At 43.1% G+C, this 23,498-nt stretch overlaps 1 protein-coding gene across 6 annotated transcripts in view; it reads right to left on the minus strand.

Annotated features, from left to right (window-relative positions):
- Positions 1-23,498, minus strand: part of LOC125453585 (interleukin-5 receptor subunit alpha-like) — a 59,680-nt gene that overhangs the window by 20,848 nt on the left and 15,334 nt on the right. For 4 of the 6 annotated variants that reach the window (XM_059646798.1, XM_059646795.1, XM_059646794.1 and 1 more), the window contains exons 1-6: positions 21,816-21,933; positions 17,935-18,080; positions 13,829-13,970; positions 10,383-10,503; positions 7,864-8,045; positions 3,400-3,539 (exon numbers count right to left, since the gene is read on the minus strand). In XM_059646798.1, coding sequence (XP_059502781.1) covers positions 3,400-3,539; positions 7,864-8,045; positions 10,383-10,503; positions 13,829-13,970; positions 17,935-18,080; positions 21,816-21,903 — 819 coding nt within the window. In that variant the 5' untranslated portion in view covers positions 21,904-21,933. Of the gene's footprint in view, positions 1-3,399; positions 3,540-7,863; positions 8,046-10,382; positions 10,504-13,828; positions 13,971-17,934; positions 18,081-21,815; positions 21,952-23,498 lie in introns of those variants that run through there. The other 2 variants (XM_059646797.1, XM_059646799.1) reach the window with 2 other exon arrangements.

Genomic DNA, 23,498 nt, shown 5'->3' on the forward strand with positions numbered 1-23,498 from the left:
CCTGGACTGACCTATCCCCTCCCTACCTCCCCACCTATACTCTCTCCACCTATCTTCTTTACTCTCCATCTTCGGTCCGCCTCCCCCTCTCTCCCTATTTATTCCAGAACCCTCACCCCTTCCCCCTCTCTGATGAAGGGTCTAGGCCCGAAACGTCAGCTTTTGTGCTCCTGAGACGCTGCTTGGCCTGCTGTGTTCATCCAGCCTCACATTTTATTATCCTGATTTAAATTAATTGGCTAAATTCAAAACCTTTTGTCTTGGTAAAAATGCTGCTTTGCCTGTTAACAGTTTACCTTTGCATACAATGTTTCAGTTTCAAGAACCCTCTGCAATTCTGCTGCTGCCGCCTGCAGACATTTTGTTTAACCTAAAAGCCTAAAAAAAACTTTTAAAAGGGACCACACTCTCTTCCCCACTATCATTTTACACACATCAAATACTCTATCCAACTTCGCAATAACAATACAATGATCTGCCTTTTGAAACTCAGAATCCCTTTTCTGTAGAAAGGATTTTAATTTTGGATTTGCCGTGCGTGAGGAACAGTATGCACCACACACACAGTGGAGGACATCATGGGCTTTTGTAGCTACCTGCCTTTGAGGCCAGAATCAGAAAATTCTGATGGTCATTCGGCCCACTCTGCCTGCACCAGCTCCACCATCTAGTGCCAATCTCCTGTCCTTTCCCCACAACCATGCGCACGATTTCTATCCACAAATAATATTTTCCAATGCACTTTGAATGCCTAAATTAAACCTGTCGCCACCACATTTCCAGGTAGTGCATTCCTCACACTAAATATGCTCTGATTGAAAAAAAATTCTTTCCATCACATTAACTTTGTTTGCACAGGAAGAAATGGAGAGCAATGGGGAACGGTTTGAGACAGCTTATACTCCAGCAGATGGCCCTGTACAAGGTAAGTCATTCATTGGGTGAAGCCATGTCATCTAATGCTCAGTGTTCAGACTGAGGCACCCCTGTAGTAAAACTAAGACATAAAAGACCAAAACACTGATATAGCCATAGTTGGAGCATTACCTCCCGTTCTGGGCACCACAGCTTAGGAGGGATGTGAAGGCATTGGAGCAAGAAATTACAGAGAGTTGTGAACACAGCCCAGTCCATCATGCAAACTAGCCTTCCTTCCATTTATTTCATCTACACTTCCCACTGCCTCAGGAAAGCAGTCAACTTAATTAAAGACCTCTCCCACCCTGGTTATACTCTCTCTCACCTGTTTCTGCGAGGCAGAATATGCAAAAGTTTGAATACATGCACCAACAGATTCAAGAACAGCTTCTTCACAGCTGTTATCTGGCTTATGAATGGGCCTTTCCGAAATTAAAGTTGATCTTTCTCTGCACCTTCTCTGTAGCTGTAACACTCTATTCTGCATTCTGTTCTATTATTCTGATGTGCTTATGTAAGGTGTGATTTGCCTGGATAGTACGCAAAACAATATTTTTCACTGTATCTCAGTACATGTGACAATAATGAAAGTATAGTCAAAATTCATAGGAATTCCAGATATAAGCAACTTAGTTACATAGATAGATATTATGTATCACTGAGAAGGATATGGGCAGTAAATATATCGGGAGACTACTGCCTGGAAAATCCACTCCAAGCCATACACCATCGTGATTTAGAACAATATCACTAATCCTTCGTGCCACTGATCCTTCATTGTCACTGGTTCAGAATTCTGGAACGCCTCCTGGAACGGTGCCGTGGATGTCCCTTCATGCAGATAATGGCAGTGGCTCAAGAAACTCACCAACAGCTCACCACCACCTTCCCAAGGGTAACTAGGGATGGGTAAAAGATACTGGCACAGCCAGCGACGCCCACGTCCCACAAAATGAATAGAAAAAAAAACTGGCTTAACTGCACCTTCTCAAGGGCAATTCAGGATGGACAATTAGTTAGCAACATTCACATCCCTGAATAAATCAACAAAAGATACTGAAGAAGTTGGGACCGTTTTCTTGGAGAAGAGAAGGTTGGCATTGACTATGTATACTCAAAAACATATAGGGACTGGACAAGGTACATATGGAAAACTCTTCTTATTCATAGAGTTTCTTTTTCATTTTACATTCAAATTTTCTTTTTCCAACTTTTGCAGAATTTTGGTTTCGGTGACATTCATTGTCAGACCCACTGAATTCAGTTAATATAATCCTTCTCTAAACAAAGAAAAATAATGAACATTCTGTATTATCCTATACAAATCCCTCCTCAGTATGGCATTGCAAGCCTGCATCATAGAAGCAAAATATTGTAAATGATGTGAAATAAACAGAAATTGTTGGAGAATCTCAGCAGGTCTGGCAGCATCTCTAGAGAGAAAGCAGATTTAATGTTTCACGCCTAGTGACCCTGCAAATGATGTAGTCCTTTTGGGTATATGCAACTCCTTCCTCATACCCCTTTCTTGATTAATGGATTTTTAAGAAGGGAGTAATATTCAGTGTCAACTCCTCTGGCAGTAATTTGTTTTATATTTTCACCAGATGTGGACTTTGCTAGTTGGCCAGCATTTATTGCCGACCCCTATAACAGAGAACAAACAAGAAGACAGCACAGAAACAAGCCCCTTGGCCCTCCAAGCCTGCACCAACACTTTTGCCCTTCCATACTAAAACTAACTTCACTTACAGGATTCATATCCCTCTATTCTCTTCCTATTCATGTAATCATCCAGGTGTTTCTTGAATAATACTGTTATTGTGTCTGTTTCCACCAAATTCCTCTGGCAACATGCTCCAGGGACTCACCATCCTTTGTATGAAAGATTTGCCTTACCATCTCCTTTAAATTCCCCCTTCACCTTGAACCTGTGTCCCCTAGAAATTGACCCCTCCACCCTGCAAAAAAAAACTCATCCTTTCCACTCTATCCATGCCATTCACAGCCTTATAAACATCTATTAGGTCTCCCCTGAACCTCCTGTGCCCCAGTGAAATCAAATCCTTTCTATCCAGCGTTCCATCAGAGCTAAAATCCCCCATACTCGGCAAAGTTCTGGTAAACCTTTTCTGTGCCCTCTCCAAAGCATCCACATCCTTCAGGTAGTGTGGTGACCAGAACACAAATGATATTCCAAGTGTGGCCTAACTAAAGTTCTATAAAGCTGCAGCAGCATAACTTGTCTGTCCCTATACTCAATATGCCTTCCAATGTGTGCAAGGATGCCACAGGTCTTTTTTATTACCTCATCTATCTGTGTTGCCACCTTCAGTGATATGTCAGCCTGCACACCCAGACCCCTTTCAGAACATGGTGGTGAGCTGCCATCTTGAATTATTGCTAGTTTTCCTCTATGGCAGACAATAGTTTGGCTCATTCATATTACAACTACTAGTAAGATGAATGCTATTTTCTTACCTCATGGGCTTGGTCGCTCCAGTTTGTGATATTTATCTGATAGGTGTAACAAAAGTCTGGAACATCCATTTCTTGAAGTTCCCATTTTACTTCATCAGTGCTTTTATTTAACACAATGTTTATTGGAGGGTAGAGTTTTTCTGGAACAACAGAATTAATCATTAAACCAGAGCATGTGTTGAGATAGCTGAAAGCGTTTAGAAGTTAGAGCTGAAGACCCAATGACAGCTGACAAGATCCATAGACCACAAGATATATGAGGGAGTAAGCCATTCACTGAGATCATGCCTGTTCTGATAGTACTCAACTTCATTATCCCAATTTTACCCCACAACGCTTGGCTGCCAAACTGATTTTAAATAAACCTGTCTATCTCACCTTCGAAAGCACTAAAAGAAATGCAAATTTACCATTCTCTGAAAGAAAAATATCCTCCCTATTTGTATCTTAACTGGGCGACACCTTACTCTGAGGTTATGCCCTCTGGTCCTAAACTTTCCCACAAAAGGAAACACTTCTCCACATCCCTGTCAGTAGAAGTATACTTAAGAGAGATATCAGGAGGGGAGACAGGGGACGGGAGATAACTCTGGCATGTACGGTTAAGGGGAATCCAAAGGGATTTATAAATACATTAAGGGCAAAACGGCAACTAGGGAAAGAATACAGCCCAATAAAGAGCAGTAGGGATGCCTTTGTGTGGAAGCACAGGAGATGGGGGAGATACTAAATGTGTACTTTGCATTAATATTTGCTATGGAGAAGGATATGGAAGATCTAGAATGTGGAGAAATAAATAGCGACATTTAAAAAAATGTCCATATTACAGAGGAGGAGGCTATTACAGTTGGATGCGTTAAAATGCATATGGGCAAATCCTCAGGACCTGATCAGGTATACCCTAGAATTCTGTGGGATGGTAGGGAAGAGATTGCTGGTTCCTTTGTTGAGATATTTGTATCATCAATAGCCACAGGTGAGGTGTCGGAAGACTGGAGTTTGGCTAATGTGGCACGACTGTTTAAGAAGGTTGGTAAGGAAAGACAAGAGAACTATAGACCGGTAGGCCTGCCATCAGTGGTGGGCAAGTTGTTGGAGGAAATCCTGAGGGACAGGATGTTGGTGTATTTGGAAACGCAAGGACTGACTAGAGAAAATCGACTCGGCTTTGTGCATGGGAAATCTGTTTGAAAGGCTTGATTGAGGTTTTTGAAGAAGTAATGATGAGGATTGATGAGGGCAAATTGTTGGATGTGATCTATATGGATTGTAGGGATTATGCTAGTCAGGCAGTTGACCAGGTTCTGCATGGTACCTTGGTTGGCATGGTTAGATCACATGGAATGTAGGGGGAACTAGCCATTTGTATACAGAACTGGCTCGAAGGTAGAAGACAGAAGGTGGTGGTGGTGGAGGGTTGCTTTTCAGACTGAAGACCTGTCACCAACAGTGTGCCACAGGGATCAGTGCTGGGTCTACTGCTTTTCATCTTTTTTTAAATAATTTGGATGTGAACATAGGAGTTAAGGTTAGTAAGTTTGCAGATGACGCCAAAATTGGAGGTGTAATGAACAGTAAAGAAGGTTACCTCAGAGTACATAGGGATCTTGATTTGATGGCTCAATGAGCCAAGGAGTGGCAGATGGAGTTTAATTTAGATAGATGTGAGATTCTGCATTTTGAAAAGGCAAATCAGGGCAGGGATTAGTCACTTAATAGTAAGGTGTTGGGGAGCATTGCCAAACAAAGAGACCTTTGAAATGCAGGTTCATAGTTCCTTGAAAGTGGAGTCACAAGTCGATAGGATACTGAAGACATGTGGTATGCTTGCTGTTATTGGTCAGTTCATTGAGTATCGGAGTGAAGCTAGAAAAGCACAACAAGTCAGACTGCATCTGAGGAGCAAGAAAGTTAACATTTCAGGCCGAAACCCTTCTTCAGGACAGACAGTCCTGAAACATCGACTTTCCTGCTCCTTGGAGGTTGTGAGACCTGCTGTGCTTTTCTAGCTTCACATCTGTTGACTCTGGCTTCTATGACCTGCAGTCCTTATTGTCTCCAAGGCATTGAGCATAGGAGTTGGGAGGTCATGTTGTGGCGGTACAGGACACTGGTTAGGCCACTTTTGGAATACTGCTTGTAATTCTGGTCTCCCTGCTATAGGAAGGATGTTGTGAAACTTAAGAGGGTTCAGAAAAGATTTACAAGGATGTTGCCAGAGTTGGAGGGTTTGAGCTACAGACAGAGGCTGAACAGGCTGGGGCAATTTTCCCTATAGCACTGTATTCTTAGGGGTGACCTTATAGAGGTTTATAAAATCATGAGGGGCATGGATAGGGTGAATAGAAGAGGTCTTTTCCCCAGTGTGGGGAGTCCAAAATTAGAGTGCATACATTTAAACTGAGAGGGGAAAGATTTAGAAGTGACCTAGGTACAAAGGTTTCACACAAGGGGTGGTGCGTGTATGGCTGCCGGAGGAAGTGGTGGAGGCTGGTATGATTACAACATTTAAAAGGCATCTTGATGGCTATAGGAAAAGGAAGTGCTTGGGGGGGATATGGGCCAAATGCTGGCAAACGGGACTAGATTTATCTAGGATATCTGGGCAGCACAGATGAGTTGGGCCAAAGGATCTGTTTCCATTCTGTACATCTCTTTAACTCTATGACTCTAGGTCTAAATGTTCAATAAAGTCTCCCTTTCTTCTCAATTCCAATGAACATAGGTCTAACCAACCCAAACTTTCTATTCTGTCCAGCTTCCCAACTCAGCAGGTTAGGAAGTGCCTGTGCAGAGAAAGCAGAGTTAATATTTTGGGCCTGGTGGCCCTTCTTCAGAACTGATTTCCAGCATCTCCAAGTTGCTGCAAGTTTGCAGCTGGCTTTCTTATCAAAAGCAATTTGTTTGTTCTTTGTTACATTTGGCTTTGACTGTCTGATTGAAAAGACACAGCTTTCCTATGATTAATTCCTTAAATTCTCCTGCAGAGCAGTCAGTTGGCCTTCGTGGTGAAAGAAGTATCCAATTTATCAGGCAGCTTTCAACACAGCCTTGGTTATGTAATCTCACCAAGATATGGCTAATTGCTTGAGTCTCTGTGTAACATCTTGCCTTCGTTCTTGAACAGATTGTTCCACTCGGAGTTAATTGCTGTGTGTAACAGTTTATCTCTTGTTGATTCATTCAGTGAAGAGTTAGCAAAGTTCTGAAGCCTGTAACATCACTGCCAATAATTGAACAAGCAGCTTCAGCATTATCAGCAGTACTACTGTTAGACAGATAAAGGAGTCAAATTCTGCCACCACAAATTTAACAAAAATCTGCCAAACAGCTCTGGGAAGAAAAAGCCACTGGGAACGAGATTTCAGATCTTGACTTTCAGAACATTGGGTCAGGAGAATGCCCGATAAGCCCTGCTATTCAATATGATATAATTTGGCCAAATATTTGTGTATTTTACTCATCCCATCCCCATTACCCAATACACCATGAGTAATCAGAAATCTCTATGTTAAATATATTCAAAGTCTGAACTTCCTCTGGGGTAGACAGTTCCAAGATTCACAATTCTCTAGGCAGAATAATTAGTCTTCATCTTCTGATCAAAGTGGTAGTACTGCTGGTAATGCTGAAGATGCTTGTTCAATTATTGGCAGTAATGTTACAGTCTTCAGAACTTTGCTAGCACTTCTCTGAATGAATCAGCAAGAGATAAATTATTACACACAGCAATTAACTCCGAGTGGAACATGTCATGTCATGGTGAGATTACCTAACCAAGGCTATGTTGAAAGCTGCCTGATAAATTGGATACTTTTATCACTACAAAGACCAACTAATTGCTCTGCAGAAGAATTTAAGGGGTTAATCACAGGAAAGCTGTGCCCTTTCAATCAGATGGTCGATGCCAAATGTAACAAAGAACAAAGAAATTGCTTTTGATAAGAAAGCCAGCTGCAGCAATTTGGATGAAAGAGCTGAAAGAAATAATCAAAATATCACCCCAGAGATTGAAGGATCAAAATTTGTGTAAGAATTTAACACCAAAAGCCCCCTTCAGCAGAACTTCAAAGAACAACACGCTACAAGATTCAAATCCTGGAGACTCCCACCAGGGACAGATCACTACTACTTGAAGTCCTGGCCAAACTTCACCATTAATCAGGCAATAGCTAAATTGGGTCACGAGCTTTTACATGTTACTTCAGCAGTCTAATATTTGGTCGCTGCATGCACTAAAAATTGAACTATTGCTTCAGTGTTTGATTGTCTGGGAGATTTCTTAATAAGTAGCGGAATTAAAGGTAACCTTACCCACAGTAAGGCTAACCTACAAAAATTCATCTGTAGTCACAGGCATCGCTTAAAGGCCATAAGGCACAAGGAACATTTCTTGCATCTTGATTAGCCACATTCAACTACATTTGAAAAGCTCTGAATGGCAAGAAAGACATTGCAACTTACGATAGCCGGCTGGGTAAATGTTTCTGCAGAATGGTAATTTTGTCTTGTTGCTCAAATCGCTAACGCAAATGTTCACCTTATTGAGCAAGTCCTCTTCATATTTATGTCCATAGCATGCTACATTTCTCTGTCCATCACTCTGATAATGTGAGCAGTTCTTCACATCATCTGCATTTACATTTCTTGAAAAGAATAACATTTGAACAATAAATTCCTCTACACTACGGCCTATAGTTAGGGAGGCTGCTGGGCAAGTGGACAAGGTTAATAGATGGACAGACAATAAGCGAAATTTTAAAATCAGTTCAAGTACTGGGGGACTCTGTGCTGATTTGTAGTCACAATCCTGACCCTGAGCCATTTCCAATAGTGGTTGATGATGGGGGAGGAGTGGCTAGGAAGCTCAAAGTCAGATCAATTATTGTCGAATTACTGAAGATCAATTATTGTTCATTGTAGAGTCTATCATGTTGGGAAGAACTTCCCAGGAGCAGCCTACATTACCCCTCACTACCGTGTAACTCAATGTGATGATTTCGGAGTGAGAGTGGCTTCATGGAGGTTTTCAACATCATTAGTGGGCCTGGGTAGAGAAGCTGTTCCTGCTTGCAAACAGGAGAGGGCATAGATTTAAAATGATGCACAAACAAAGCAAAGATGATGTGAGAAAATAAAAGTACTTCTGTTGTGGAAAGCATAGTCTGGAAATGTGTTGGGTGCAGGTTAAATTGAGGCATTCAGGAGGCTATTGGATGATTATTTGGATAATAACAGTGTGCAGGGGTATGGGGAAAAGGAAGGAGATTGGTACTGGGTAGTACAAGTACATTGGTCCAAATGGTCTCCTTCCATGCCATCACAGTTCCATGACTCTGGGAAAGGCGTGGGGGGGGTGGTGGTATTTGATGATTGACTTCAATGGGACCACTCCTCACTCTCTGGGGTTGGTCCTCCAGGATTACAATACAGTCAGCTGTGACATTTGAAAAAAAAATGTAAATAAACTGCTTTTGCTTGTGCCTTGCCATCTCAGTCCTCACATCAGCTGTCGCCAACTCAACCTCCCATTCACCTTCCAGCAGGGGGAGCCTTCCCAAAATCCTATATTCAATGGCAAACCCAAAGGGGAAATTTCAATCGACTAAAGTGATTCGAAAATACACGTCATTGTGCAATGCATGTCTTTTGGGGCCAGGATCTAATAACTGCATTTGAAATCGTGAAACACTTTAAAGTAATGGGCATAGAGAGATTTCTCTCTACAGATGTTGCCAGACCTGCTGAGATTTTCCAGCAATTTCTGTTTTTGTTTCTGATTTCCAGTGTCCACAGTTCTTTCATTCTTTTTAGAGAGATTTCTTGTTCTGGAGAACAGAAAACTAGAGGCTATCAATCTAAAATAGTCATCAAAAAAATCCAAGTGAGGATTTAGAGGAGATAATGGGAACTGCAGATGCTGGAGAATCTGAGATAACAAAGTGTGGAGCTGGATGAACACAGCAGGCCAAGCAGCATCTTAGGAGCAGGAAAGCTGATGTTTCGGGCCTTCAGAAAAGAGGGAGGGGGAGAGGGTTCGGAAATAAAATGGCTTTACTCATGAAATGGCAAGAATGTGGCATTTACTACCGCAAGGAGCGAAACAGGCAGATGGTATCAATGAATATAAGGTGCAGCTGGACAAGCCGATAGGGGAGATGAGTTTAGAGGACTGTATTTAGATGAGGAGAGATAGGCACAGGTTCAAGTTGTGCATACTGGCATGGACTGGTTGGGTTTAATGTCCTGTTTCTTTGCCTTAAAAATACCATCGAAACTGCAGGTGTATATACAAAATTAAAATAACTAGTATTTTAATAGAGCCATACAGCATGGAAACAGGCTCTTCGATCCAACCAGTCTACTCCAACCATAATCCCAAACTAACTTAGTCCCACCTACTTGCACCTGGTTCATATCCCTCCAAACACTTCTTATTCATGAGTTATCCAAATGCCTTTTAAACATTGTTACTGTACTTGCATCCACCACTTCCTCCGGTAATGCATTCCACGCGCGAATCACTCTATGTGTAACAAAGTTACCCCTCATATCTATTTTTTTAATCTTTCCCCTCTCACCTTAAAAATATGTCCCTTAGCCTTGAAATTCCCCACCCTAGGGAAAAGACACCTACTGTTCCCCTTATCTAACCCTTCATGATTTTATAAACATGTATAAAGTCATCTCAACCTCCTATGCTCCAGTGAAAAAAGTTCTGTGAATTTGTTTTAAGCAGTGACACTTCAAATCTGAAGGAATGAGAAGTGTATTTTGGTTAGCTCGGCAGGCTGTTTGCACAAATGAAGCCCTTTGTTGACATTGCCCTACAGTGGTTGTTACTGGCTTTGTTACATCTTACATGCTTAGCATTGGATACGGCTATGAAATGTTTCCTACTGAAACACTTACAAATAACATTTTAGCCCCTAGCCTTAACACATGTGGCAATATAAAACAGATAGTTGGAAGGTGTCTCTTACCTGTAGGACAAAACATATTCTGCATTTGGGGATGCACTTTCAGCAATATTCCAAGTGCAGTTCATATAGGTGTTTCCATAAAAAACGCACGTGAGATTGTCAATTGAGGTAAATGCATCACCTGTGTGAACAAAATTAATTGAAACAGAATGAAAAATTATTCCTGTGGAATAAATGCTTCAATGCAAATTCAAGTTCAGCACCCACCATAATATGTTGGAGTTTCAAAAATGACGGGATACATTGGCATATCTGTTCTCATAAAATCACAGGGTTATACAGCACAGCAACAGACCCTTCGGTCCAACCAGACCATGCTGACGGAAATCTCTTTTCCTAGGGAAAAGACACCTATGATTAACCCTCTCTATACCCATCATGACTTTACAAACCTCAAAAGGTTACCTCTCAACCTCTAACTCTCCAGTGAAAAAAGGTCCCAGCCTTTGTTTTTGACACAAACCTTCCATACCTGGCAATATCCTGGTAAATTTCTTCTGAACCGTCTCACGCTTAACAAGATCCTTCCTATAACTGGGCGACAAGAACTGGACACTTTACCCTAGAAGTGGCCTCACCAATGACTTGTACAACCTCAACATGACATCCCAACTCCTACACTCAAAAGGTCTGATCAATGAAGGCAAGAGTGCTAAACGCCTTTTTAACCATCCTGTCTATATGTGACACAAATTTCAAAGAAAAATGTACCTGAATCCCTAGGTCCCTCTGTTCTACAACACTTCCCAAATCTTTACCATGAATTGATTAAGACCTGCCCTATGTGTTTTACCAAAATACTTTGTAGTCTTAGAAAGCCTTCACTCTATTAATACTCTAGGTGTTTCCAAAATGATCACAGCTTAAAGCCCCTGGTTACGGTGATACCTGAGAGAGTCATAAGATGGCACAATGGATTGGTGTCACTATCTGGAATCTGATTAAACCTAAAATTGTGTTTGCTTAAAGTGAAAGTATGCTCTGGAAATGGCTGAATAAATATCCTGCATTTAATTTCCATTCTGAAAAATTCCAGAAAAGATATTTCCCCCCCATGTAATATTGACAATGCAAAGATTCTCTTCAGGCCTTCTGTGGCAGGGATATTGGTTGCAAAAATGTTTGACTGGACATGACTCAGTTGGTAACACTCTCAACTCGCATTGCAGGTTCTAAGTCTCAGTCCGGGGGTTGAGCACAAAAAATGGTGCAACATTGAGGGTGCATTGCCCTGTATAAGTGATTCTCTATGTTCTGAGGAAGGGTCACTGGACCCAAAACATTAACTCTGACTTTTCTGAAGAAGGGTCTAGGCCCGAAACGTCAGCTTCCTGCTCCTCTGATGTTGCTTGGCCTCCTGTGTTCTTCCAGCTCTGCACCTTGCTTTTGCAAATAACCAACCTCCTTTCAAATGTTAATCAACATCTCAAACACAGAATGCGTCTATTATTTGATAACAAAGTGTGAAGCTGGATGAACACAGCAGGCCAAGCAGCATCTCAGGAGCACAAAAGCTGACGTTTCGGGCCTAGACCCTTCATCAGAGAGGGGGATGGGGTGAGGGTTCTGGAATAAATAGGGAGAGAGGGGGAGGCGGACTGAAGATGGAGAGAAAAGAAGATAGGTGGAGAGGAGAGTATAGGTGGGGAGGTGGGGAGGGGATAGGTCAGTCCAGGGAAGATGGACAGGTCAAAGAGGCGGGATGAGGTTAGTAGGTAGGAAATGGAGGTGCGACTTGGGGTGGGAGGAGGGGATGGGCGAGAGGAAGAACAGGTTAGGGAAGCAGAGACAGGCTAGACTGGTTTTGGGATGCACTGGGGGAAGGGGAGATATATTACTGCATTGCTGTCTCTGGGAGTTCTCTGTCTGCAAATTGGTAGCCACATTTCATACATGACAACAGAGACTGCACTTCAAAAAGTATCTTATTAACTGTAAAGCATTTTGAGATGTCAGGAGTAAATTACAGCAGATTCTGGAATCTGTAGCAAAAACAACAAATGCAGGAGATCACAATGAGTCAGGCAGCATCTATGGAGAGAGAGCCAGCCAACATTTCAAGTCTAGATGGCTCTTCATCAGTGTTGATGTGAGGTGTAGAGGGGCTAGCATTTCTGCTACAGTTAATGGGTGTGGAGCGTACAGTGCTGGGGGAGACACGGTGAAAGAGATGACCAGAATTCCTAACAGATGGAAGAGCAAAATGTCTTTAGGGTAGGCATTCCTTGAAGAGAGATGTCAACTGGCGATGAAATGTGTTATATAGTTATATATCTTGCTTGCACAGCTTGGCATTGTGCATTAGGAATATTCTAACTGTGTTTATCAGTTCTTTTGCTGGTGCTGGTTAAAGTTAGATCAAGTGATCTGGTACCATGTTGTGAGATGCAGGAATAAAAATGCAGGAATCGGCTATTCAGCCCATTGAACTCACTCCATCATTCAACGAGGATCTTAGCTAATCTTCTACCTCAACACCATTTCCCCATATTATCCCCACATTCTTTGCTATTTCCTAACATCCCCTAATATGGCAGAGTGGCACGGTGGTTAGCGCTGCTGCCTCACAGTGCCAGGGACTGGAGTTTGATTCCAGTCTTGGCAACTACTTGTGTGGAGTTTGCATGTTCTCCCCATGTCTGCGTGGGTTTACACGGGTGCTCTGGTTTCCTCCCAAAATCCAAAGGTGTGCAGCTTAGATCGATTGGCCATGCTAAATTGCCTTGTAGCATTCAGAAACGTGCAGGCTAAGCGGGTTAAAAGTGGCAAATGCAGGAATAGGATGGGATGCTTTTCGGAGGGGACAGTGTGGAGTTGATAGGCGGAATGACCTCTAACTGTACTCCAGGGATTCTATGATCTTGAAATCTATCAATTTCTGACAGCCCCTGGAGCACAGAATTCCAAAGACTCACCACCCTCTGAGTGAAGAAATTCCTCCACCTCTCAACTACACCTTTTTCCTGAGACAATGTCCCTTAGTTTCAGCTCCATTCGAAGTACATTTACGCTTTTAATCCCAATAAAATGATGAGAGCTTCAAAGAGATGAGTTCTTAAATTGAAGAGATTATGCACCCAGTCTCCTCACGTGACAATCCCACCTTCCTTGAGGCCACTATGGCAATCATTTGTTTTTTTTGGCAAGCGAATCCCTCCTTAGATAAGGAGGCCAAAACTGTATCCAGTATTCCAAGCGCAATCTCACCAAGGCTGTATTGTTGCGGCAATGAGGCAGCGTGAATATGGTGTGCTGGCCAAGCTGACACGAAGAGACATGTGAGAAGCATGATCTGCCCCGCCAGTGAAAGGCTGTACATGGATGTCTAGGGAGATAGGTAATAGATTGTGGGATTGAGATGGGAGACTTATTTTTAACCTTTCCAATTAACAAAAGTGTCAACACAAAAACATCCACAATGACAAATTAGTTAAGCAATAACATACGTGATGGGTGAAAAATCCTTTTAGTCCAATTGCTAGATATCTCCTTTTCATCATCTTGGTAAAGTTTCACTTCAGCAAGTAATCCCCGATGGATTTCCATATTTACATTCTGCTCATGTGATTGAACGAGGAACCCGGTGACCTAGTTTGACAGACATAAAATAGATGATTAGGTTAGATTCCCTACAGTGTGGAAACAGGCCCTTTGGCCCAACAAATCCACACTGCACCTTGGACCATCCCACCCAGACCCATCCCCCCTATAACCCACAAACCCCTGAACACTACAGGCAATTTAGCATGGCCAGTCCGCCTAGCCTGCTCATCTTTGGACTCTGGGAGAAAACCAGAGCACCCTGAGAAAACCCACACAGACACTGGGAGAATGTGCAAACTCTGCACAGACAGTTATCTGAGGCTGGAATTGAACGCGGTTCCCTGGCGCTGTGAGGCTGCGGTGCTAACCACTGAGCCACCATGCCCCCCAAATAGCTTGTAAGTTACTGATGGCAAAGTCAAAATTCAATTTGTGACAGATAAATGCATGACATAAAGCATAGAATACAACTGGAGAGTCATACATGGAAACAGACCCTTTGGCCCAACTGGTCCATGGTAACTGGGTTGACAAACTAAACTAGTCCCACCTACCTGTGTTTGGCCTATACCCCTCTGAACCTTTCTTCTTCATCAACTTATCCAAATGTCTTTTAAAAATGTAATTGTACCTGCATCCACCACTACCCCTTTGGGATATTCAAAAGACCCTTGCCATTCACTTTATCTGTGTCCCTCATGACTTTATAAACCTGCACAAGGTCACCCCTCAACCTCCCATGCTCCAAAGAAAGAAGTCCCTGGTTTTCCAGCCAATTTTTATATCCCAAACCTTCCATTCCCAGCAACATCTTTTCTGACTCTCTCCAGTCTAATAATATCCTTCTTATAACAGGGTGGCCATAACTGCACACAATATTCCAGAAGAGGTCTCATCAACATCCTGTATGGCATCAACATGATAGCCCAACTCCTATACTCAACTGTACTGATAGGGTTAGGCAATGACAGGAGAATTTTTTTTAAATTCGTTCATGAGATGCGGGTATCTCTGACTGGAGCAACATTTATTAACCATCTGATATGTGCAGCATGAATGACAGTGATGTGTAGCAGTGTCAAGTAGCCAAAATCAGTAATTAAGTCAAGGTAGTACTAGAAACTATTGAAATATAGAGAGATTATTAAAGGCAAATAATCAATAAGTGATAGACAGAACTGAGCGATCCCACAAGCAACGGATCAGATCTAAGCTCTGCAGTCCTGCCACATTCAATTTTGAATGGTAGTGAACAATAAATAACTCACTAGAGGAGGAAGCTCCACAAACATCCTCAGCCTTAATAATGGGGAAGCCCAGCACATCATCCTGGCCTCCTACAGTAGTCCCCGGCAGAGGTACCAATCTGGATGTGAGTTTGCTCGCTGAGCTGGGCTCAGCTCGCTCAGCAAGCAAACTCACATCGAGAAACTCAACCCGAGCTACAAATCTTCTCAAAACTCGCTAGCACCTATGGGCGCAACACACTAAAACTGGCCCGAAGATGGGAAACCACTGCCATCTGACAGAGTGCCACCCGCGAACAGCTGTACTTCCAGCTCAGCGAGCAAACTCACATCCAGAAACTCAACCTGAGCTACAAAATCTTCTCAAAACTCGCTAACAGGTGCCAATCTTCAGACAATTCAATTCACTCCACATAACATCAATAAAAGTTAGGGGCGCGGCATACTGCAAAGGCTAGAGGTCATGACAACATTCCTGCAATAGTACTAACAACATGAGCTCCAGAACTTGGAGATAGCAAGAGCTGCTGATGCTGCAGTCAGAGACAACATTTCTGAAGAAGATTTCTGACCTGCTGTGCTCCAGACTTGCCAGTCCCTTGGTCAATCTATTCCAGTACAGCTACAAGACTAGCACCGACCCGACAATGTAGAAAATTGCACAGGTATGCCCTGTATATTAAATCAAGACAAATCTAATCCAGCCAATTACCACCCATCAGTCTACTGTCAATCATGTGATGGAAGGTGTCATCAATGGTGATATCTTTGGCAATAACCTGCTCAATGACATCCACTTTGGACGCCGCTTTGGTTCAAACATGGACAAAGCAGGTGAATTCCCAAGGTGAGGTGAGAATGACTGTCCTTGACAGCATGGATGCATTTGACTGAGCGTGTCAACAAGGAACCCTTGCAAAACTGTGGTCAACAGGAATCAAGAGCTAAATTCTCTGCTAGTTGGGATCACACCTGTCACATAGGAAAATGTTCATGGTCATTGGAGGTCAATCGTCTCAGCTCCAGAATATCTCTGCAGGAGCTCCTCAGGATAATGTCTGCGGCTCAACCATCTTCAGCTGCTTCATTAATTACCTTCCCTCCATCATAACGTCAGAAGTAGGGGTGTTCATTGATGACTTCACAATGTCCAACACCATCCACAACTCCTCAGATACTAAAGCAGTCCATTGATTGATATATTGATTGATTCATTCTTGCCCAATGTACTGGGATACAGTGAAAAGTATTGTTTTGCATGTGATACAAGCATATCATGCTATACAGAGTACATCAGTTTAGCAGAACAGAGTGCAGAATACACTGTTACAGCTGCAGAGAAGGTGCAGACAGCACGATCAGAATTATTGTTCGAGAGGTCTGATAACAGCACAGAAAAAGCTGTTCTTGAATCTTTTCATACATGTATTCAAACATTTATGTCTTCTGCCCAAAGGAAGAGAGTGGAAGAGAGTATAACTGGAGTGAGAGGGGCCTTTAATTGTGGTGGCTACTTTCTTGAGGCAGCAGGAAGTATTGATGGAGTCAATGGATGGAAGGCTGGTTTGCATGATAGACTAGTTTCTTGTGGTCTTGGGAACAGCAGTTGCCACTCTTCACAGTGATACATCCATATAGGAGGTTTTCAATGGTACATCAATAAAAATTGATTTTTCCTCAAAATGCAGCAAAACCTGAACAATATGCAGGTTCACACTGACAAGGGACAACTAAAATATGTTCTACACAAGTCTCAGGCAATGGCCAACATGAGAGGATTTAATAATTGGCCAAGATATTCAACAGCATAGCCATAACTGAGTCTTCCAGTGTCAAAATCCTGGAGGCTACCAATGACCAGACACTGAACTAGAATTGTCCAATAAATATGATGGCTCAAGAGCAGGTTAGAGGCTAGGAAAACTGCAATGAGTTACTTGCCTCCTGGCTCCCCAAAGTTCAACATCTCCAAGATACAAGTCAGAAATGTGATGGAATACTCTCCACTTGTCTTGATGAGTGCAAGTCCAACAACACTCAAGAATGTTGATACCATCGAGGAATAAGCAGCCCATTTGATTGGCATCATCAATAAGCATTCACTTCCTCCACTGCTGACACTCAATAGCAGTAGGGTGTACTGTTTACAAAGTGCATGGCAGTAATTCACCAAGACACTAACACCTAAGAAGGAGCAAGGCGTCAAAAGCTTGTGTTTTCAAATAAGCTTGTTGCATTATACCCCGGTGTCCTTTCCATTTCCGACCTTGTCTACCCCAGTCCAACACTGGCACCTCCACAACAAGGATTTATGGTCAACACCTTCTATAGCTTCTATCATCTAGAAGCACAAGGGCAGCAGATGCATGGGGACACCACCACCTGCAGGTTCCTACCCAAGCCACTTGCCATCCTGACTTGGAAATATATCGCCGCTCCTTCACTGTCAAATCTTGATAATCTTGGTTTCTACCTACTCAAAATGGACTGCGGTTGTTCAAAACAACAGCTCAACACCATATTCTGCAGGGCGATGACAGGTGGACAATAAATACTGGCCCAGCTAATGTTGGCCACATCCAATGAAAGCATACATTTTTTAAAAAAGAAACTCATGAGCTATATACCACACCAATACTTTCAGTTGAGAAAGATAGGAATTTATAGGACAGAACAAGTCAATTTCTTTCAATATGACCATTTCAAAAATTCAAGAATAGAATAACTCTATTTTGGAGATTCAAAGATGGGATAAAGCCTACCTCACCATTCTCTTCATCCAGATAACTGATGTGAAACTTGTAATAGACGTTGGTATACATGCAATTGCAGTTTCCGCTCCAGGACACAATGTACTCTCCTAACCGCCCAGGAGTAAATTTAATATCCATGGGTGGATTCGACTTAACTTGATAAAATAATGCAAATGGAATCAATAAGGGATGATGTATTGTTGATAAATGAAACACATACAATCTTCCGAACTTGCCCGATGTTGGACTCCCATAAAAGGGTCTTTATTCATTCATGGGATGAGGGCGTCGCTAGCTTGGCAGCACTTTTTTGCCCATCCCTAATTGCCCAGAGGGCAGTTGACAGTCAACCACATTGCTGTGGGTCTGGTGTCACATGTATGCCATCCTTACCTGGTCTGGCCGTTTCCTTCCCTAAACAACATTAATGGATCAGATGGGTTATTCCCAACAATCAGCAATGGATTTGTGGTCATCTTTAGATCCTGAATTCCAGATATTTTACTGAATTCAAATGCCACCATCTGCCACAGCAGGATTTGAACCTGGCTCCCCAGAATGTTATCTGGGTGTCTGGATTAACCGTCCAGCAATAATACCATTGGGACACTGCCTCAATAATGCATTGGATTCGAAGTTGGGCATCAGAAATAATTTAAATTGAAAATCTCATTCATTTATTTTGTCCAGTGAAAAAGAGTGACTTATTTGGACCCTTCGTGTTAAGAATGTCAAGTTCGCAGCTCCAATAGAACATAAGCTAACCTTAAAAGAATAATAAAATGTGAGGCTGGATGAACACAGCAGGCCAAGCAGCATCTCAGGAGCACAAAAGCTGACGTTTCGGGCCTAGACCCTTCATCAGAGAGGGAGATGGGGGGAGGGAACTGGAATAAATAGGGAGAGAGGGGGAGGCGGACCGAAGATGGAGAGTAAAGAAGATAGGTGGAGAGAGTGTAGGTGGGGAGGTAGGGAGGGGATAGGTCAGTCCAGGGAAGACGGACAGGTCAAGGAGGTGGGATGAGGTTAGTAGGTAGCTGGGGGTGCGGCTTGGGGTGGGAGGAAGGGATGGGTGAGAGGAAGAACCGGTTAGGGAGGCAGAGACAGGTTGGACTGGTTTTGGGATGCAGTGGGTGGTGGGGAAGAGCTGGGCTGGTTGTGTGGTGCAGTGGGGGGAGGGGATGAACTGGGCTGGTTTAGGGATGCAGTAGGGGAAGGGGAGATTTTGAAACTGGTGAAGTCCACATTGATACCATATGGCTGCAGGGTTCCCAGGCGGAATATGAGTTGCTGTTCCTGCAACCTTCGGGTGGCATCATTGTGGCAGTGCAGGAGGCCCATGATGGACATGTCACAACTGCACCTCCCAGTCGCAAACCATTTCCACTCCCCCTCCCATTCTCTTGATGACATGTCCATCATGGGCCTCCTGCACTGCCACAATGATGCCACCCGAAGGTTGCAGGAACAGCAACTCATATTCCGCCTGGGAACCCTGCAGCCATATGGTATCAATGTGGACTTCACCAGTTTCAAAATCTCCCCTTTCCCTACTGCATCCCTAAACCAGCCCAGTTCATCCCCTCCCCCCACTGCACCACACAACCAGCCCAGCTCTTCCCCCCCACCCACTGCATCCCAAAACCAGTCCAACCTGTCTCTGCCTCCCTAACCGGTTCTTCCTCTCACCCATCCCTTCCTCCCACCCCAAGCCGCACCCCCAGCTACCTACTAACCTCATCCCACCTCCTTGACCTGTCCGTCTTCCCTGGACTGACCTATCCCGTCCCTACCTCCCCACCTATACTCTCTCCACCTATCTTCTTTACTCTCCATCTTCGGTCCGCCTCCCCCTCTCTCCCTATTTATTCCAGTTCCCTCCCCCCATCCCCCTCTCTGATGAAGGGTCTCGGCCCGAAACGTCAGCTTTTGTGCTCCTGAGATGCTGCTTGGCCTGCTGTGTTCATCCAGCCTCACATTTTATTATCTTGGAATCTCCAGCATCTGCAGTTCCCATTATCTCTTAAAAGAATAAGGTGAGTTTTGTGCCTGGTAGTGGAGAGTCAATATCACTGGTGTTCTGCTAAAATGAACACAGAAATCTAAACTTTCTGCTTCTCATGGATGAGAATGTGTTGTCTATCTTCCTTGTCAAAATCTTGGAATTCCCTTTCTAACAGCAGTTGTACCTACACCACATGGGCTACAGTGATCCGAGAAAATGGCTCAACATTCAGTCTTAACATGGCATGCTGTGCCCACTAAGCTTTTCGAAGGAAGTGGGAATTGGGGGAGGGGCTGTGATGCATTATCCCCCCGCCCTTCCAACTCCATGTTAATTTAATTCGGTCCCTTGTTTTCCCCATCTTTTTCTTATTGCAATTATTACACTGTCCCTGGTGGGCAGTGCTTGTACATCTGGTATTCCTATAGCTAATTGGATGATCTGGCAGGAGAATTTAAATTTTAAAAAAAGATCGGGGTCTTGGCTTGAATTATTTTACTTCATATAAAATTTTGATTTGGCTCCACTTTCACTGACGTTTTTCTTCTCGTTAGGGTTAGACAGCCCCTTGTGTACTGCGGTGGTTATTGTTTAGTTCGCTGGTTGGGTGATTAAGTGGAGGCTATTTCTTCTGATCCCAGGTGTGGCAAAAGTAACCATCCACAAGTCCAGGCAGCAGGCTGTGGAAGGAATCTTCTCTGCCGACTGTCTGCCCCGTTTCAGTGGTCACATTCATGCCCGAGTATTCTTGGAGAAGGAGCATGTGCAATCCATCTCGACGCCTTTAGAGAGAGATGGACACCATGGGGAATACAGTGCCTTGATTCCCCCTCTAGCTCCATTTTGATCTAATCCTCTGCCACTCTGCTCCCCCCAACCCCCTTCACCTTTCATAGCTCGCATTGCCAATTAGCAAATTTCTACTGTGAATGCTCAGTTGGCTCCATGAGTGTTTTTACTGGTGATGGTAATTTATTAGAATGGTTTGTTTTAAAAAGTCACAGTGATTTTGGTGGTGGACAGAGTGCTCAGCATTGTGCGATAATGCTTATGGGTAGAAAGAGTAAAATATTTTTTAAAAAGAGTTGGGTTTCCCCTGGGGAATGCTGAAATGCATCATCCTTTGTTCCAACTCTATTATGATTTAATCCTTTCCCTTGTTCCCTTAGCTTTCTTTTATTTTTGTTAATGCTTCAGGGCCCCTCATGGGCAGCATTTATCATTGCTACTTGTTAGATGGGAGTCATGATGTGCAGGTGCCGATATTGGACGGGGGAGGGGGGTATGGACAAAGTTAGAAGTCACATGACACCAGACAAAGGAGCAGAGCTCCGAAAGTTTGTGATTTCAAATAAGCTTGTTGGACCGTAACCTGGTGTCATGTGACTTCTGACTTTGTTAAGAGAGTGAATTGATCATTTTCTGAGCTGGGACTCTGGCTATATCTATACCTGTGAGTACTTGGAGAGGCAGCATGTGATATCTGAAAATTTTCAGAGAGAGACAGGCACCACAGGGGCTGGAGCATGTGATTTCCTCATTTTGACGGGATGCCCTCTGCTGTCTCTCCAGTTGTATTTTGGCCTGTGTCACACTGTGCCTGGTGAGAAGTGTTTGCTATGTAATCCCAGGGGTGATTAGATATCAAAGTGAAGAGATGGTTTCTTTCCCCGAGTGGATGGTTTTGTTTTCAATTTGGTTAAAACAAACAGACTCAGTTTCTCATGCATGGGGGAGGGAAGGGAAGGCAACAGAGGCTAAATTGCATCTTAAACAGTAAAACAGCAGAAAATCTCAGAATATCCTCTCCTACCCTGGTTCAGGAAATCAATATCAGTGTATGAAATAACTTAAATTCCAAAAATAATAAGTTGGAATCACTCACACTTTTCTTCCAAAGACATAAGAGCATCTCCATTGACTGTAATTGTCCAAACAATGGTCATTATCAGGAAACATGACACAACAGACATGATGCTGGGTCACAGGGGACCTAAATAACCATTGGCATATGTGACCACCTAAGGAATAGAATATATGAGCAGATTAGAACACTTAATGCCTTATAGAGCCATACTATGGCTTATTCTTTTATTTCCCATCTTCTATGAGCAAAATAGTTTAACTTATCATTAAATATTTCCAGTCTAAACTTATTTAATAGGAGAAGGGTTATAAAACTATAGACACCGACTTAAGCCACTCGTATGCAATTTCTCATCTGCTAATTCAATGGAGGCGTGAACCCATTCAAAACATACAATTATATATACAGGCTTCAACAATCTATAGTTATCAGATTGGACAGAATGCCTCAGATTTAAATGAAATATTTCGCTCCTGTCTTATTATTTTTACTGAAGAGAGTTCCATATTCCTTTCATGAAGTAGTACTTCCTGATTCCCTGTCTGGCATGGCTGTCCCTGTTTAACGTTATCTTTGACGCCTGACTTTATTGGGAGGCGAGAGTGAGGGTCAGAGGTACTGCGATGCCCTGAAACTCATCTCATGTTTTACACCGTCAAAGAGTGTGTTATGTAAACATCTCCGGATCTCCTTGCCACAGAGAGCTGTAGGGTCAGAACCCATGTGTACACTTAGGGCTGGGATAGATAGATTCTTGATCAGTCTGGGAACCAAGGGTTTCAGGAAAAGGACAGAAAGATGGACGTGAGGAATGTCAAATCAGCCATAATTCCATTGAAGGAAGTGCAGGCTTGAGGGACTGAATGGCCTCCTCGTGTTCTTATTTCTAACGGTCTTATTATGGGTGAACATCTATAGGCAAAGGCAACTGCAATATGGCATTAATATTTTACAGGCTTGGACACCTAAGAAGCAAACCCCGACTTTGATTAGACAGTAGGCTAGATATGCTTACCTTCTTAGTTACCTGGCAAAAACAATTCCAGAACCTAGGAAACTTCCGGCCCTGGGAGTTCATCTGTGATAACATATCTTCCATTATATCCCACTGCAGACGAGAATGTGCAGTGTGCAAGCAGGCAGACTTAGAGCCATAGAGATGTACAGCGCAGAAACAGACCCTTTGATCCCACTCATCCAAGCTGACCAGATATCCTAAATAAATCTAGTCCTAGGCTAATCAAATGCACACTTTATTGGTAACACTTTGCTATTGATGGACTCCCTCGTGTGTAAGGGCTTTAAGACAATGGAGGAACCATGTGATGATGTCGACAGGGCACAAATAGCACAGTGTAGGAGAAGTTAACTAGATTTGAAGTTTTATCAGCCTGGTTCCTGGTCTGATGCATGAAGATGGACTAGATTTGTTAGAACTGCATTCACAGGAGTTTTGAAGAATGAGAGGAGCTCTCATAGAAACATATAGCATTTGAACATTAAACACAGGAAGGTTCTTCCTAATGACTAGGGAGTCCAGTCCTGGGGTCGCATTCTAAGAATACAAGGCAGACCATTTAGATGACGAGAGATTTCTTCACTCAGAGAGTGGTGAGCCTGGGGAATTGTCTGCCATAGAAAGCAATTGAGACCACAACATTGAATGTTTTCAGGAGGGAGTTAGATGTAGTTCTGAAGGTT

This window comes from Stegostoma tigrinum, chromosome 6 (assembly GCF_030684315.1).
Source record: "Stegostoma tigrinum isolate sSteTig4 chromosome 6, sSteTig4.hap1, whole genome shotgun sequence".
Taxonomy (NCBI): domain Eukaryota; kingdom Metazoa; phylum Chordata; class Chondrichthyes; order Orectolobiformes; family Stegostomatidae; genus Stegostoma; species Stegostoma tigrinum.